Consider the following 14,992-nt stretch of genomic DNA (forward strand, 5'->3'; position numbering starts at 1 on the left):
ATTAACTTTAACAGAACTGAGTGACATCCTTAATACCAATTAATAATTTTGCTAGTGATATTGTCACTGCAGTCCTAAACTGAGTTACCCCCCCCTCCCCAAATCCACTGAAGTCAGTGGGCAGAGAACACTGCACTATACATGAGCAGCGTCACTGCACTTCCACAATGCCGCAAACCAGCTTCCATTATTAGTTGAGTCCATCAGTGGCTTGCTCACCACAGCTGATTGGCAATATGGGAATGAGTTTTCTCCTTGTATGTTACAACTTCTTGCACAAGGAAATCCATCACTTAATCTGTTAAATGTAAATTCAGCAGTCAAATATGATTGGCCCATAGATTTTAAACTTAATAACATCTGACACCAGTTTTGTATTTAACAGGTTTTATATTTGGCATATTCCTGTGTCTCTCTGATGTTCATGGTGCTATCTCTGAGCAACTGTATTGCTAGAATTGGCACTATCTTAAAATGGAATTGACTCCAAGAAAAAACCTCAGCTATCATCGTGTGGGAAAGTAAGCGATGCCCACTGTGGATATTTTACAGGGCAATCCTAATATGAGATTCACCCTTCTAATCTCACTGACTCTAGTGGATTTAAGGCCAAGCTATACATCACCTGTGACACAAGTGTCATTTTTGCAGACAGATGTGATGTCAGGGAACTAATGTTCCCAAGCATGATGGGGCTCAAATTGGCTCAGGAGTGTAACATGTGGGGGGGGCATAAGGGGCTTCAGCCTTCCACCTGTTCCATTCCCCAAGCCATGAGGGGACCATGACTGCCCTGCTGTTAGACTCCATATTCACTAGCACCCAGAGCCCCCATGGCTATTTTGGCTCTGGAGAATAGCACAGGAGGGAAGGCTGAAACACCTCCTCCCATGTGTCATGCTCCTGAGCAGCATTGGGCCCTAGCACATTTAGGAACATTAGTTCCCTGATGTCATGCTGTTTGCAAAAAAAGACATAACCCCCCAGCCTGACTTTTGTTACAGGTAATATGTAGTTTGATCCTCAGAAGCCTGTTACTCTACATTAACAATCTTTAAACAACAGAATGTAACACTACATTTTTTCACATTATTCTTTTTTCTTGAAGTACAACAGAGCCATTAATCATCTTTCAATGCAAAATCACCTTTGGTAATCCTTGTTCATATCATCCTCAAACCCGCAAGAAGAGGGAACCTCTTCAGGAAACCACACAGGTATTGTTTCTAGTTGCCATCAAGGCTGCCAGGAGCCATCATGGGCACCTGGATAAAGATTCCATCTGGGCCCCCTCATATGACCCTGATCCAAACCAAATATCATACATTACTTGTCTTGCATCTATAATAATAAAAGGAGCCACATGTCCATCTGCCTGTCCATCGGTGACAGGCATAACTCACCATAAAATAAAACTAGGAATCTCAAAATTGACCACCAGCTTCAGGATGATCATGGGACTTTCAGGGCCAAAAAGGAAAGCTATCAGAAAATCCTGGTTCAGATTATCTGCATCTCCCCTCCCCCTTGCTATTTGCAATGGAAGCAAAGTTAAATTCTAACTTCTGTTCCTCATTTATTACCACTAAGGCAGATGAACATTCTATTATCATCCACGTAAAGGGATGGGGTAGAACATCCTTTTACTATTTTGATAGAATATGGGGAAATATTAACTCCCTCCCCTTTTGTTCATAAAATTAACAAAGGTTTATTGCTATACTGTTATTCAATATATTCTAAATTGCCAATCAGGATGCCTGAGGAGTTGAGACCAAGATTGAAAAATGGTGGTGATGGTGGGATTAGAAGTGCGGATAGAAGACTAGCAGATCATTAAAAGAAAAGAGCAAATAAAAGATGAAAAAAGTCTGGAAAAGAGTTAGAGAAATTAAGGAAAACTCAAACTTGGGGGGGGGGGGAATTGCTACCACACACAAACAGGGCTGCCCCTTTACAGGTTTGGTTGTGCAGACAAAACTATGGAGATGGGTGGAACTAAAGGAAGAGGGAAGCTGTAGACTGCTGGAAATAACAACCTTATTGAAAAGCTGCATCCTGGCAATGACTCTGTCTTGTCTTGTTTGTCCTCGCCTTAATCAGATACTTGCTTGGCTTATGGGTTTAGCTGCTAAACCCTTGCTTCTCAGATCCTACTGAACTTTAATAGTTCCTTATAAGCCTTGTAGAAAGGCTTGCCCAAAAGAGTCAGAGCAATTTTTCTCTGCCTTCCTTGTGAGCCTAGTGGCTGCAGTGCAGAACTGCATTATGATTTTTTTTTAAAGTAAATACGTTCTTTGACTGCTGCATGAACTACCTTCAATTTTGACCCCCCCCCCCTCCAATTCTCCTTCTTGGCGGCCCTGTGTAGGAGCTGTTTCATTTTCTTGTCTCTGGAGAAAAGCTTTCAGCTCTAGAAGGAAGTTCATAAAGTCTCCCTTAGATTACTTCAGGTAGAGCAAAGGAGTATCCATTTAGTGACTTTATTTGAAGACCGTGTAACTTTTTGGCAAGTTAGGAAAGATTTGATTTTGGAAACAGTTTTACAAAATTGTAAAGTTAGGTACATTTATTCACTGGGGTGAAAAACCTTAAGCCAATTTGCCTGGATCTCAGCCAATGGCAGCTACAGGAAAAAGCCGACTCAAACTTTAGCCCATTCTGAGCTATTTATTTATTTATTATTAATTTGTATTTGTATACTATTCTTCTCTGAATTCACAGCGCTCAGGGTGGTTAGTCAGGTGTGTGTTGGTTATAATACTGCTAACCCCTGTTTACGGTACTTATTAAAAGCTTGGCAAAAGCCAGTTCTCATCTTACATCTTATGTTTAGGAACAGAGTCGCTAAGTATTTTAATCAGGCCTACTTCCACATGGAGGTTTGCTCTTCATCCCCCCCCCCCCAACCTCCTCCCCAATCTACAGTAGGTTTTTGGGGCTTCAGCACATCATTACTGGGCAGTTCTAGGTTTCCCAAACATAATTTAGTCTTTCCAGAATGATTGTAGTCAAAGGCAGATGGGAAGGTGCAAATGGAACCAACCCACATCTGGCACTATTTTCCCTTGTGTCTACCCTTTCCCCAGCACTGGGCCTTTTGCAATTTTAAAAATCAGTAGGAGATATATTGTTATTGCACTATAGCACCACGATACCATATGCATACTATGAATTTTTTTAAAGCAAAAAAAGCACTTTGCAAGTGTGTGTGTGAGGGTAGGAAATAGGGCGAGGGAGTAACATGGAGAATCCCCCTGTGATGAGCCTCTGTTGTCACTGGAAATGCCTCTCAGCCAGTATGAGAACACAATGGGGAATTGTCCCAATGTGGAAACAAACCTGGGTGAAAGTTCTGGGACAGGAGAGGATTAACCCCCATCAAAGAACAAAGCATACAGCCTCTTGTGGTTGGTTGCTTTTTAAAGGAATGTGGCTCATGATATTTTTCCTATAGCCACTGGTCAACCTATGCTGAATAGATTTTATGCTAGTGAATAAAATGTCCCCCTCACACACACACACAGAGAACAGATGCCTTGGTTTCCCAGAGCCACAGCAGAAGCTCAAGCTACCCTATACTCTTGTCTTCAGTCCTGGCAACCAGTTTCTAAAATTAGCCAGGTTTTTAACTTGTATATGATTTTTCTATTTAATCATGTTGCCTGTGAGTATGTCTAATGCTAGTGATTTGCCTTATACATGAAGGTATGCAGACAAAGGAGAGCTCCACACATCATACATCTTACAGTAAAAATATGTCCCATCTTGAGCAAGGTGTACAATTTCTCAAATGTCAGTTTTGCCATAATCACATGTGCTTGAAAACTTGTGTGCACTGCAGCTGTCAAATAAGTGTAATCAGGGGTCGTTTTGTAGAAAAATAGGTGGTGGAGCTCATCCACGGATTGTTATGCAGCTGCAATACTATTCAATGAACAAGGAGGTGGAACTCTCAGAAGGAGGAGGAGGAACTCTCAGAAAGGTTCAGGAGCTGCACTCCTGTGAGTTCCCACTGAATCTGAGGCCTGGGTGTAATCACAACAAAGTTGACAACCAGTTTGGTTGCTTATGATCTTTCTCTGTCTCTCCCCCCCCCCCCCCCATTTGTTCTGTAGGGTTTCCAACATATTTGGGATCTTCCTGTAGCTTCCATGTATGACAGTGCATATCATTTTCGGGTTGCTGTTCCGGTAAGTGTGCTTCCCAAAGACAATCAGAGAAAAAATGAAAAAAAACTGAGCTCTGATTGGGTCCCATCTTAATCTGCTTTGTTTTGTTCCAACAGGATCTTGCAGACTGTTCAACAGATCCTAATTACGCTGGGATATTTTTCACCGATTATTTCTTCTATTTTTATCACAAATGCAACTAAAAGGTTGGCATTAACTCTTCCTGCAAAAGGAGGGGACGGGAATAGCTTCAGTGACACCAACAACTTTATTGTCAGATTATTTTTTTTCTAAGTAACATAGAAATAAACTGAAGTAAATATAACTATGTTGTTCAAGGCTTCATATTCCAATCTGTGCTAGTAAAGCAGCATGACTGTTGACAACTCCAACAGAACATATTTTGATTTAAATAAGATTCAATTGGCTTAAATCATGCTATCTGTCTGATCTGCTTGTTGGACTGGGTTACCGGCATTAATTTTAATGATATCCTGGAAATAATAATTGTAGGGAAACAATCTTACTTTTTCAGATTCAGCTGTTCCCAACCAAAGAAAGAAAATGGAATTTCTAATGAGATTTATGTGCCTCACATCTAAGAATCTGACTAGTTCATACTACCATATTAATCAAATAGCAAAAATGCCTCTCTATATCACTCATAAATGTGCACTGTGTATATGTGTGAGCGTGCGGGGTGGAGGGTCCTCATAGTTCTCTTTCTTCTGAAAACTAGAATGGACCCTGCATTGAAACTCCTACAGATTTCTAATGGCACAGCTCTACCAAGTTCACATTCTGCTATGCCAGGTGAACTTCTCTTTGGTACACTGTTACTGGCAAATCAAACCATAGGAACTATGTCTATATCATTAAGTATATTCCTTAACATTCCCTAGATTTTTATCATATGACCTGTTCAAGGCATTCTGGGTTTTTTTAGTAACTGGACAGAAGGGTCATTGCAGCTGTTTAGTGATGTTGCTATGCATCAGAATCCAAATATGTTCTACCAGTGTCACAGAGAATGCAATTCTACTTACATTAACAGGAGCAACCCTTGAACATGACAGTCACAGAAACAGAACCTGAGTATTAAAAATTATGAGTACTAAGTGCCAATATCCTTAATCAAAAGTCTACCTGCCAAATAGTCCCCAGAAAGTATGGTCCAAACTCAGTGGCAACAGTGCAGCACAACTTATGATGATTTAATCAGACACAACCACAGATCTCTCTACATGTTCACAATAAACATTACAGTGAATAGGATGCATTGTGAATAAATGAATGCCATATGAGATCACAAGATGTTGACTAGGAATAAGAATACTGATTTAATGGGCAACACTTAGTACCAGTACAATGTGGTTGCAGATGCAAGATGGGTGAAGTTCTGTATATGGTTAGATTACTGCTGTATAGTAACCATGGAGCTGGCAGTCAGGTGGCATCCTTTTTGTTTTTCAAGCATGCACATAAGTGCATATTCGAAGCACTGACTCCTTGACAGCTCTGCAAACCCTCCACCACGTACTGTGATAATTGGTTCCTTTGCAACTGTATTTCTCCACCAGAAATCACTCCATTTCCCGCCTGGTCTTATTCCCTTTCCCTCTCATTTCATAGGACTCTATATATTTCTATGGCACTGCCTGAATGCATCTTGTACCTTTCTTCCCCTCCCCATAGAGCTTTCCTACCAGAGCAATCTTATGAGGTGGCTTGGAGTAAAGTTCTATGAGTGGAAACTTGGTTGCCAATACAAGAGCCTAAATAGGGGCTGTTTCCAGCACCATCCTACCCCAAGAAATGACAGAAAGTGTTTTTCTTGAATTGTCACTCTAAAACACACACCCTCCGGCTCTCAATCATGAAAAAAATATTGCAGCAAAGAGGCAGGCAAGCAGTGATTCAAAACCCTTGCACAAATATTCGATGATGTGCACAATTGCTTTTGAAGGGGGGTGGGTGGGATGGAAGGGAAGGGAAGGTTCAGACTTTCCAAATGCTTGACTTCACAACAGGGGAGTTCAGATATCTGAAAATGTGGGGTGAAGCCACTTACATCTGTAAACCCCAGACTTTCCCTGGTATTGGAAACCTTGTGATCAAGAAGAGGTGAGATGGGAGGGGGGTTATGAGTGGGGAATGGGATACAGATGATACTGTTTGAATGTGATTTTTTAAATCTACAGCAATGAAACCAGATCAAACAGCTCATCTGACTGCAGCCGCAGTGTAAGTGGTGGACTGTATAAGCTGAATCAGTGGTTGGGGGCAATCTTATGGATTCTGGAGCCCTGGACAAAACTCAGGGATGGAGCTCCAGGATCACTCAGGCAGTATGGGAGAGTAGGGCCATTGCATGCTTCCAACCATCCACCACTTGGTTGCCCTCCCCTGACACTGCCTGAGTCTCGACAGTGGCTCCATGGTGACAGTGGCTCCATGGAGTGGATCGACAGTGGCTCCATGGTGACAGGGCTTCAGGGCAGCAGCTGGGGCAGCTACTGCAAGGTGGTGGGAGCTCCCAGTGTGGCCCTGCACAATGCAGTACCGAGATGCCTTGGGGTTAAGGCCACCTCTGGCAGTAGGCACAGACATTCATAACAAAGGGTGATCAAAACTTTTCCATGGTAGGTATAAGACAGGAGGGTGACATAACCGTTACTGGAGGGGTTTTGTCAGCCCATGTCTTAGAAAGGTTCTGTTTCCCCATTTACCTCATTTACAAAAGCATGCCAAGAACCAGCTGTTTTGTTGCTATATCCACAATATTGTTGGGTTTTGTTTTTTAGAGGTAATGTATTTGCCACATGTTTTCTAAGAGGTACAATTTCAGATGCTTTAAGCTTCATTCTTGGGGGGCGGGGAAGGGGAGAAGTTTCCTAGTAGAGAGCCTCAGTGACATCGATGCTTGGGTTGCTAGTGAGCTGAAAGAGGCTTTTGGCCAGACACACAGTAAATCAATGTAGAGCAGAAATTAAAACCTTTTATTCCTCTTTGGCTTGGATCCAGAGAGCACTTGTTTCACCTAACAGCTGGCTATAGTTTCAGTGTGTTGAGAAGGAGCAGCAATGAGATTGCATCCACCCTTGACTCTCCTGCAAGGTCATCTCTGCGTTTCAAACATCCTGACATAGCTTCTGTTAATGGATCTTATTTCCATGAAATGACCAGTATTCTCCTGAATCATTTACCTTCATCAGGTGAAGGCCCTGCTGCTAGTTTACCCCTTTTGAGTGATTAGACTTTTTATTAATTTTTGCTCAGTCACCTGGATTCTTGCTTTATCCCTTCAACCTGCAAAGGAAGTTGCTTTAAACAACCAAGTATAAATGACGTTATCTGAAGCCATAAGAATAAGTAGTGGTTGTGGATGTTGCCCGCTTAGAGTGGAATTTAAAACAGGACGTACTAAAATGAATGTCAAGATGGTCCATAGGAAAGAATAGCAGAGCCTGTATGGTCCATAGGATATAATGGGAGAGAAGACTTGCATGGGCTTCATTGAAATACATTGAAGCACAGAAGCGGTTGGAATGGATAATCTTCTCTCCCATTATATCCTATGGACCATCCAGGCTCCCATCCAGGCTCTGCTATTGATTCCTATGGACAATCGTCTGCCAACCTCCATGACTGGATTGACAGAGCTTTGCCAACCTCTAGGACTGGATTGACAGGGGGAAAGGTGCTTTGCCAATCTCCAGGACTGGATTGACAGGGGGAAATGTACTCTCCCAACCTCCCGGACCGGATAGACAGGGGAAAAGGACCTCTCCCCACTTCCAGAACTGGATTGACAGGGGGAAATGCACTTTGCCAACCTCCAGGACAGGAATGAAAGGGGGAAATGTACTTTGCTGACCTCCAGGACTGGATTGACAGGGGGAAATGTACTCTCACAACCTCCAGGACTGAATTCACAGGGGGAAATGTACTTTGCCAGCCTCCAGGACTGAATTGACAAGGGGAAATGTACTTTGCCAGCCTCCAGGACTGAATTGACAAGGGGAAATGTACTTTGCCAGCCTCCAGGACTGGATTGACAGGCAAAAAGGTAGTCTGCCAGCCACAAGGACTGGATTGACAGGGGAAAAGGTGCTTTCCCAACCTCCAGGACTGGGTTGGCAGGCGAAAAGGTAATCTGCCAACCTCCAGGACTGGATAGACAGGGGAAAATGTACTTTGCCAACCTCCAGGACTAGATTGACAGGGGAAAAGGTACTTTGCCAGCCTCCAGGACTGGATTGACAGGGGGAAATGTGCTTTGCCAACCTCCAGGACTGGATTGACAGGGGAAAATGTACCTTGTCAGCCTCCAGGGCTGGATTGATAGGGGAAGATGTACCTTGCAAGCCTCCAGGACTGGATTGGCAGAGGGAAATATGCTTTGCCAATCTCCAGGTCTGGTTTGACAGGTGAAAATGTACTCTGCTAGCCTCCTGGACTGGATTGACAGGCAAAAAGGTAGTCTGCCAGCCAACAGTACTGGATTGACAGGGGAAAAGGTACTTTGCCAACATCCAGGACATTATTGAATGGGGAAAAGGTACTATACCAACCTCCAGGACTGGATTGACAGGGGAATATGTACTTTGCAAACCTCCAGGACTGAGTTGATAGGTGAAAAGGTGCTCTGCCAGCCTGCAGAACTGGATTGACAGGGGAAAAGGTAGTCTGGCAGCCTCTAGGACTGGATTGGCAGGCGAAAAGGTACTTTGCCAACCTCCAGGACTGGATTGACAAGGGAAAATGTACCTGGCAAACCTCCAGGACCGGATTGACAGGTGAAAAATATACCTTGCCAACCTCCAGGACTGGATTAACGGGGGACAATGCACTTTCCCAACCTCCAGGACTGGATTGACAGGGGGAAAGGTGCTTTGCCAACCTCCAGGACTGGGTTGGCAGGCAAAAAGCTAGTCTGCAAACCTCCAGGACTGGATTGACAGGGAAAAATGTACTTTCCCAGCCTCCAGGACTGGATTGACAGGGGGAAATGCACTTTCCCAACTTCCAGACTGGATTGACAGGTGAAAATGCAGTCTGCCAACCTCCAGGATTGGATTGTCAGGAGGAAATGTACTCTCCCAACGTCCAGGACTGGACTGAAAGGGGGAAATGTACTCTTCCAACCTCCAGGACTGGATTGACAGGGGGAAATGTACTTTTCCAACCTCCAGGACTGGATTGACGGGAAAAATGCACTTTGCCAGCCCCTAGGACTGGTTTGACAGGAGGACATGTGCTCCAGGACTGGACTGACAGGTGAAAATGCACTCTCCCAACCTCCAGGACTGGACTGACAGGGGGAATTGTACTTTGCCAACCTCCAGGACTGGATTAATGGCGGAAAATGCACTTTCCCAACCTCCAGGACTGGATTGACAGGGGGAAAGGTGCTTTGCCAACCTCCAGGACTGGGTTGGCAGGCGAAAAGGTAATCTGCCAACCTCCAGGACTGGATAGACAGGGGAAAATGTACTTTGCCAACCTCCAGGACTAGATTGACAGGGGAAAATGCACTTTCCCAACCTCCAGGACTGGATTGTCAGGAGAAAATATGCTTTGCCAATCTCCAGGTCTGGTTTGACAGGTGAAAATGTACTCTGCTAGCTTCCAGGATTGGATTGACAGGGTAAAAGGTAGTCTGCCAGCCTCCAGGAATGGATTGACAGGGGAAAAGGTACTTTCCCAACCTCCAGGACTGGATTGACAAGAGAAAATGTACCTTACCAACCACCAGGACAGGATTGAGAGACAAAAAATGTACCTTGCCAACCTCCAGGACTGGATTGACAGGTAAAATGGGAATCTTCCAACCTCCAGGACTGGATTGACAGAAGAAAATGTACTTTGCCAACTTCCAGGACTGAATTGATAGGCAAAAATGTACCTTGCCAACCTCCAGGACTGGATTGACAGGTGAAAAGGGAATCTTCCAACCTCCAGGGCTGGATTGACAGAGGAGACTGTACTTTCCCAACCTCCAGGACTGAATTGACAGGGGAAAAGGTAGTCTGCCAACCTACAGGACTGGATTGACAGCGGAACATGTACTTTGCCAACCTCCAGGACTGGATTGACTGGGGGAAAGGTAGTCTGCCAAGCTCTAGGACTGGATTGACAGGCGAAAAAGTACTCTGCCAGCCACCAGGACTGGATTTACAAGATAAAAGGTAGTCTGCCAGCCTCCAGGACTGGATTGACAGGGCAAAATGTGCTTTGACACCCTCCAGCACTGGATTGGCAAGGGAAAACGTACCTTCCCAACCTTCAGGACTGGATTGACAGGTGAAATGTACTTTGCTAACCTCCGGGACTGGATTGATAGGCAAAAATGTACCTTGCCAACCTCCAGGACTGGATTGACAGAGGAGAAGGAACTTTCCCAACCTCCAGGACTGGATTGACAGGCGAAAAGGTAGTTTATCAGCTTCCAGAACTGGGTTGACAGCGAAAAGGTAGTCTGCCAGCCTACAGGACTGGATTGACAGGGGGAAATGTACTTTGCCAACCTCCAGGACTTGATTGACAGGGGAAAAGGTAGTCTGCCAACCTCCAGGACTTGGCTGACAGGAGGAAATGTACTTTGCCAAACCGCAGGACTGGATTGACAGGATAAAAGGTAGTCTGCCAACCTCCAGGACCAGATTAACTGGGAAAAGGGTTGGTTGATAGCCTCTAGGGCCAGATTGTCAGGGGAAAGGGGAGACTGACAGCCTCTAGTTCTAGAATGATAGGGGGAAAGGGAGATTGATCACCTCCAGTTCTAGATTGTCAGGGGGAAAGGGAAGTTGATAGCCTCTAGGACTAGATTGATGGGAAGAAAGGAAGGTTGGTAACCTCTAGGGCCAGTTTGACAGGTAATACGGGAGATTGGCAGCCTCTAGGGCCAGATGTACAGGGGGAAAGGGAGATTGGCAGCCTCTAGAGCCAGATTGACAGGGGAAAGGGGAGATAGACAGCCTCTATCTAGGGCCTGATTGACAGGGGAAAGGGGAGACTGACAGCCTTTAGGGCCAGATTTTCAGGGGAAAGGACAGATTGACGGTATCTAGGGCCAGATTTACAGGGGAAGGGGAGACTGACGAACCAGATTGTCAGGGGAAAGGGGAGATGGACACCCTGTAGGATCAGACTGTCAGAGGGAAAAGGAGACTGACAGCCTCTAGGGCCAGATTGACAGGGGAAATGGGAGATTGACAACCTCTTGCACTAGACAGCCTCTTGCACTATTTGGCAGCCTCTTGCACTAATTATAGCATTGAAAAAAGTCCAGAAAAGGGCAACTAGAGTGATTAAAGGTTTGGAACACTTTCCCTATGAAGAAAATTAAAATGCTTGGGGCTCTTTAGCTTGGAGAAACGTCGACTGTGGGGTGATATGATAGAGGTTTACAAGATTCTGCATGGGATAGAGAAAGTAGAGAAAGAGGTACTTTTCTCCCTTTCTCACAATACGAGAACTCGTGGGCATTCAATTAAATTGCAGAGCAGTCAGGTAAGAACAGATAAAAGGAAGTACTTCTTCACCCAAAGGATAATTAACATGTGGAATTCACTGCCACAGGAGGTAGTGGAGGCTACAAGCATAGCCGGCTTCAAGAAGGGATTGGATAAAAATATGGAGCAGAGGTCCATCAGCGGCTATTAGTCACAGCATTTTATTGGAACTGTCTGGGGCAGTGATGCTCTGTATTCTTTGTTCTTGGGAGGGGGGGGGAATTGAAGGGCTTCTAGCCCCACTTGTGAACCTCCTAATGGCACTTGGTTTTTTTTTTTTTTTTTGCCACTGTGTGACACAGAGTGTTGAACTGGATGGGCCATTGGCCTGATCCAATATGGCTTCTCTTATGTTCTAGATTGACAGGCAAAAGTGAAGTTTGACAGCCTCTAGGTCTAGATTGACAGGGGAAAGGGCAGACTGACAGCCTCCAGGGCCAGGTTGTCAGGGGGAAAGGGAGATTGACAGCCTCTAGAACTAGATTGTCAGGGGGAAAGGGAGATTGACAGCCTCTAGGGCCAGATTGTCGGGGGGAAAGGGGGATTGACAGCCTCTAGCACTAGATTGTCAGGGGGAAAGGGAGATTGATAACTTCCAGGACTAGATTGTCAGGGGGAAAGGGCAGATCGACAGTCTCTAGGACTACATTGTCAGGGGAGATGTTAGATTCCCAGCTTCTGAGATTGGATTTCCAGTGGAAAGGGGAGATTGCCTCGAGGTGCTCTGGCACCCAGTACCTGGTTATCATGGAAACCAAAGTCCTTTTTGGGGAGACACCTGGAGGATTGGCACCCTTGGCAACTGCATGGCTTTCCTTTCCCCAAGACTCCCTACAGTAGCATGGTTGAAAGTGGTTGGGAAATTATGTGGTATAAAGTTTTAGTGCCAACCTTTCAAATAGTTAAAGGTTCATTTTTTAAAACTAGTGAAAAATTACAAGCATAATCTTAGCACAGCACATGATAAACTGCTGGAAGATCAAGTAAAGGTTGGTTTGAAACACATCCTTCCGTGTCTGGTTTGAAGACTTGCCTTCCCAGATGTTTAAGCAGAGCAGGCCCATTTATGCTTAGTTACAACATCTTGTAATGACACCTCATTGCTTCAGTCTTCCTGCATCTATTCAGGGCCAGCCACATGATCAAATATGGCTGCTGGCTACTGCCTGGAGAGTCACAGTCTATCTTCCAGTCCCAGCTTCAAGAGAGAGGCAGCCTTGTGCTCTTCAGAGTAAGCACTTTTGTTTATTCTCTGACTCCACCCACTTTACATCACTCTCAACCCCTTGTAACCTGGCCCACCTAGGTTTACGCTTCTTTTCCTGTCGTCCCCAGGAAGCCTCTTCTGTGGAAGGCATTCTGGGGAAAACCCATGTGTTCCGGAAAACCGCCACCTCATTCCTGGGGCTGGTCTAGCCCAATGTCCTTTCTACTCTTTTTCCTGCATGGAGGAGAAGGTTGCCCATGGTCTCTCCCAGTAGCACCAAGAGATAGCCCAAATGCTAGGGGCTACATCCCACCCCCCAGTCTCTGACCTCAGATACAGAAACTTTTAAAGCAGGCATACCACTGCTCCAGGAGGCAAGGCATTTCTCCACACAGCCAATATAGGGTTGCCACAAAAATTTTATTTTTCATGTCCCTAACTTTCCCTGACCAACATTTGTCTATTTCCCTGACCACCATTCGAGCATAACCACAAGTTAAAAAATGAATAGGTCGTGTTGCATTAATGCAAGGCTTAATGAAATGTTCTACTCTACAAGTGCCTACGTCTCAACTGCAACAATATTTTTCAGAGTAAAATTGTTACTATCAGCTACTTTCAACATTAACTGCACCAATATCTGTTTTGCAATTGCACCAGAAATTACACCAAGATACAAACTTCAAGTAAACTTTGAATGCTGACAAGTAGGGATTTCCCCAAAGCCGGGAAAGTTTCACTTTCGTATTCTGGTTCCAGGAAGTGTAATGAGCAGCAAGGAAGTAGGTGGAGTCTCTGCAATCTGGAGAACCACACAAAAAGGGTTATAGAGCTGGAACTCTGTAAACTCCAGCGGGAAAAAGCGATCACATTTGCAAAATTTAGTTTGCATGGTGCAAAATGGAAAGTTCTAGTTTTCTGTGAAATCCAACAGCAAAACGAATTTGCAACTCTGTGCTGGGTTTCAGCAGGAGATAAAACGTCCATTCCATTTTGAAGCACAACCCAAAAACATGTTTATTTTTATATGTAAGTTGAATGCAGCACTAGCAGGTAGGGATGAAAACAGTTAGATGTGCAAAGTTTGTATATTGCTAAATGTTTAAACTAGCCTTGCATTGCAAATGCTAAAGGCAGACCTTGGAAAGCATGCAGGGGCAGAGCTCAACAAACACATTAGGCTGGTTGCTAGGGGCTGTAGGGTTGATAAAAAGGTGAAGCTGGGAAAGAGCATCATTACTCTCCCCTTGTATTCTGGAGGCTGTCAATCTCCCTTTCCCCCTGAGAATCTAGTGCAAGATGCTGTCATTCTCCCCTTTCCCCTGTCAATCTAGTCTTAGAGGCTGTCAGTCTCCCCTTTCCCCTGACAATCTAGTCCTAGAGGCTGTCAGTCTCACCTTATGCCTGTCAACCTGGCCCTAGAGGCTGTCAATCTCCCCTTTCCCCTGTGCAAACTGGCCCTAGAGGCTGTCAACCTCCCCTTTCCCCTGACAATCTATTCTTAGAGGCTGCCAATCTTCCCTTTTGCCTGTCAATCTAGCGCTAGAGGCTGTCAATCTCCCCTTCCCCTGACAACCTGGTCCTAGAGGCTGTAACTCTCCCCTTTTGCCTGCCAATCTAGTCCTAGAGGCTGTCAACCTCCTCTTTCCCCTGTAAATCTGGCCCTAGAGGCTGTCCATCTCACCTTTCCCTTGTCAATCTGGCCCTAGAGGCTGCCAGTCTCCCTTTCCCACCGTCAATCTAGTGCTACAGGCTGTCCCCTTTCCCCTGACAATGTAGTCCTAGAGGCTGGCAGACTACCTTTTCCCTTGTCAATCCAGTCCTGGAGGTTGGCAAGGTACATTTTCCCCTGTCAATCCAGTCCTGGAGGTTGGCAGACTTCCTTCTCCCCTGTCAATCCAGTCCTGGAGGTTGGCAAAGTGCATTTTCCCTTATCAATCCATTCCTGGAGGTTGGCAAAGCTGGTAGACTACTTTCCCCCCTGTCAATCCAGTCCTGGAGGTTGGGAAAGTACATTTTCCCCTGTCAATCCAGTCCTGGAGGTTGGCAAAGAATATTTTCCCCTGGCAATCCAGTCCTGGAGGTTGGGAAAGTAC

General features: G+C 45.1%; 1 protein-coding gene across 1 annotated transcript in view; it reads left to right on the plus strand.

Annotated features, from left to right (window-relative positions):
- MYRFL (myelin regulatory factor like) overlaps positions 1–4,383 on the plus strand; it is a 78,017-nt gene extending 73,634 nt beyond the window's left edge. The window contains exons 23-25 of the mRNA XM_060244409.1: positions 1,109–1,217; positions 4,119–4,193; positions 4,289–4,383. Of these exons, the coding sequence (XP_060100392.1) occupies positions 1,109–1,217; positions 4,119–4,193; positions 4,289–4,375 (271 nt within the window). The 3' untranslated portion in view covers positions 4,376–4,383. The remainder of the gene's footprint in view (positions 1–1,108; positions 1,218–4,118; positions 4,194–4,288) is intronic.
- The last annotated feature ends 10,609 nt before the right edge of the window (positions 4,384–14,992 follow it).

The sequence above is a fragment of the Heteronotia binoei genome, chromosome 8 (genome assembly GCF_032191835.1).
Source record: "Heteronotia binoei isolate CCM8104 ecotype False Entrance Well chromosome 8, APGP_CSIRO_Hbin_v1, whole genome shotgun sequence".
Lineage (NCBI taxonomy): Eukaryota > Metazoa > Chordata > Lepidosauria > Squamata > Gekkonidae > Heteronotia > Heteronotia binoei.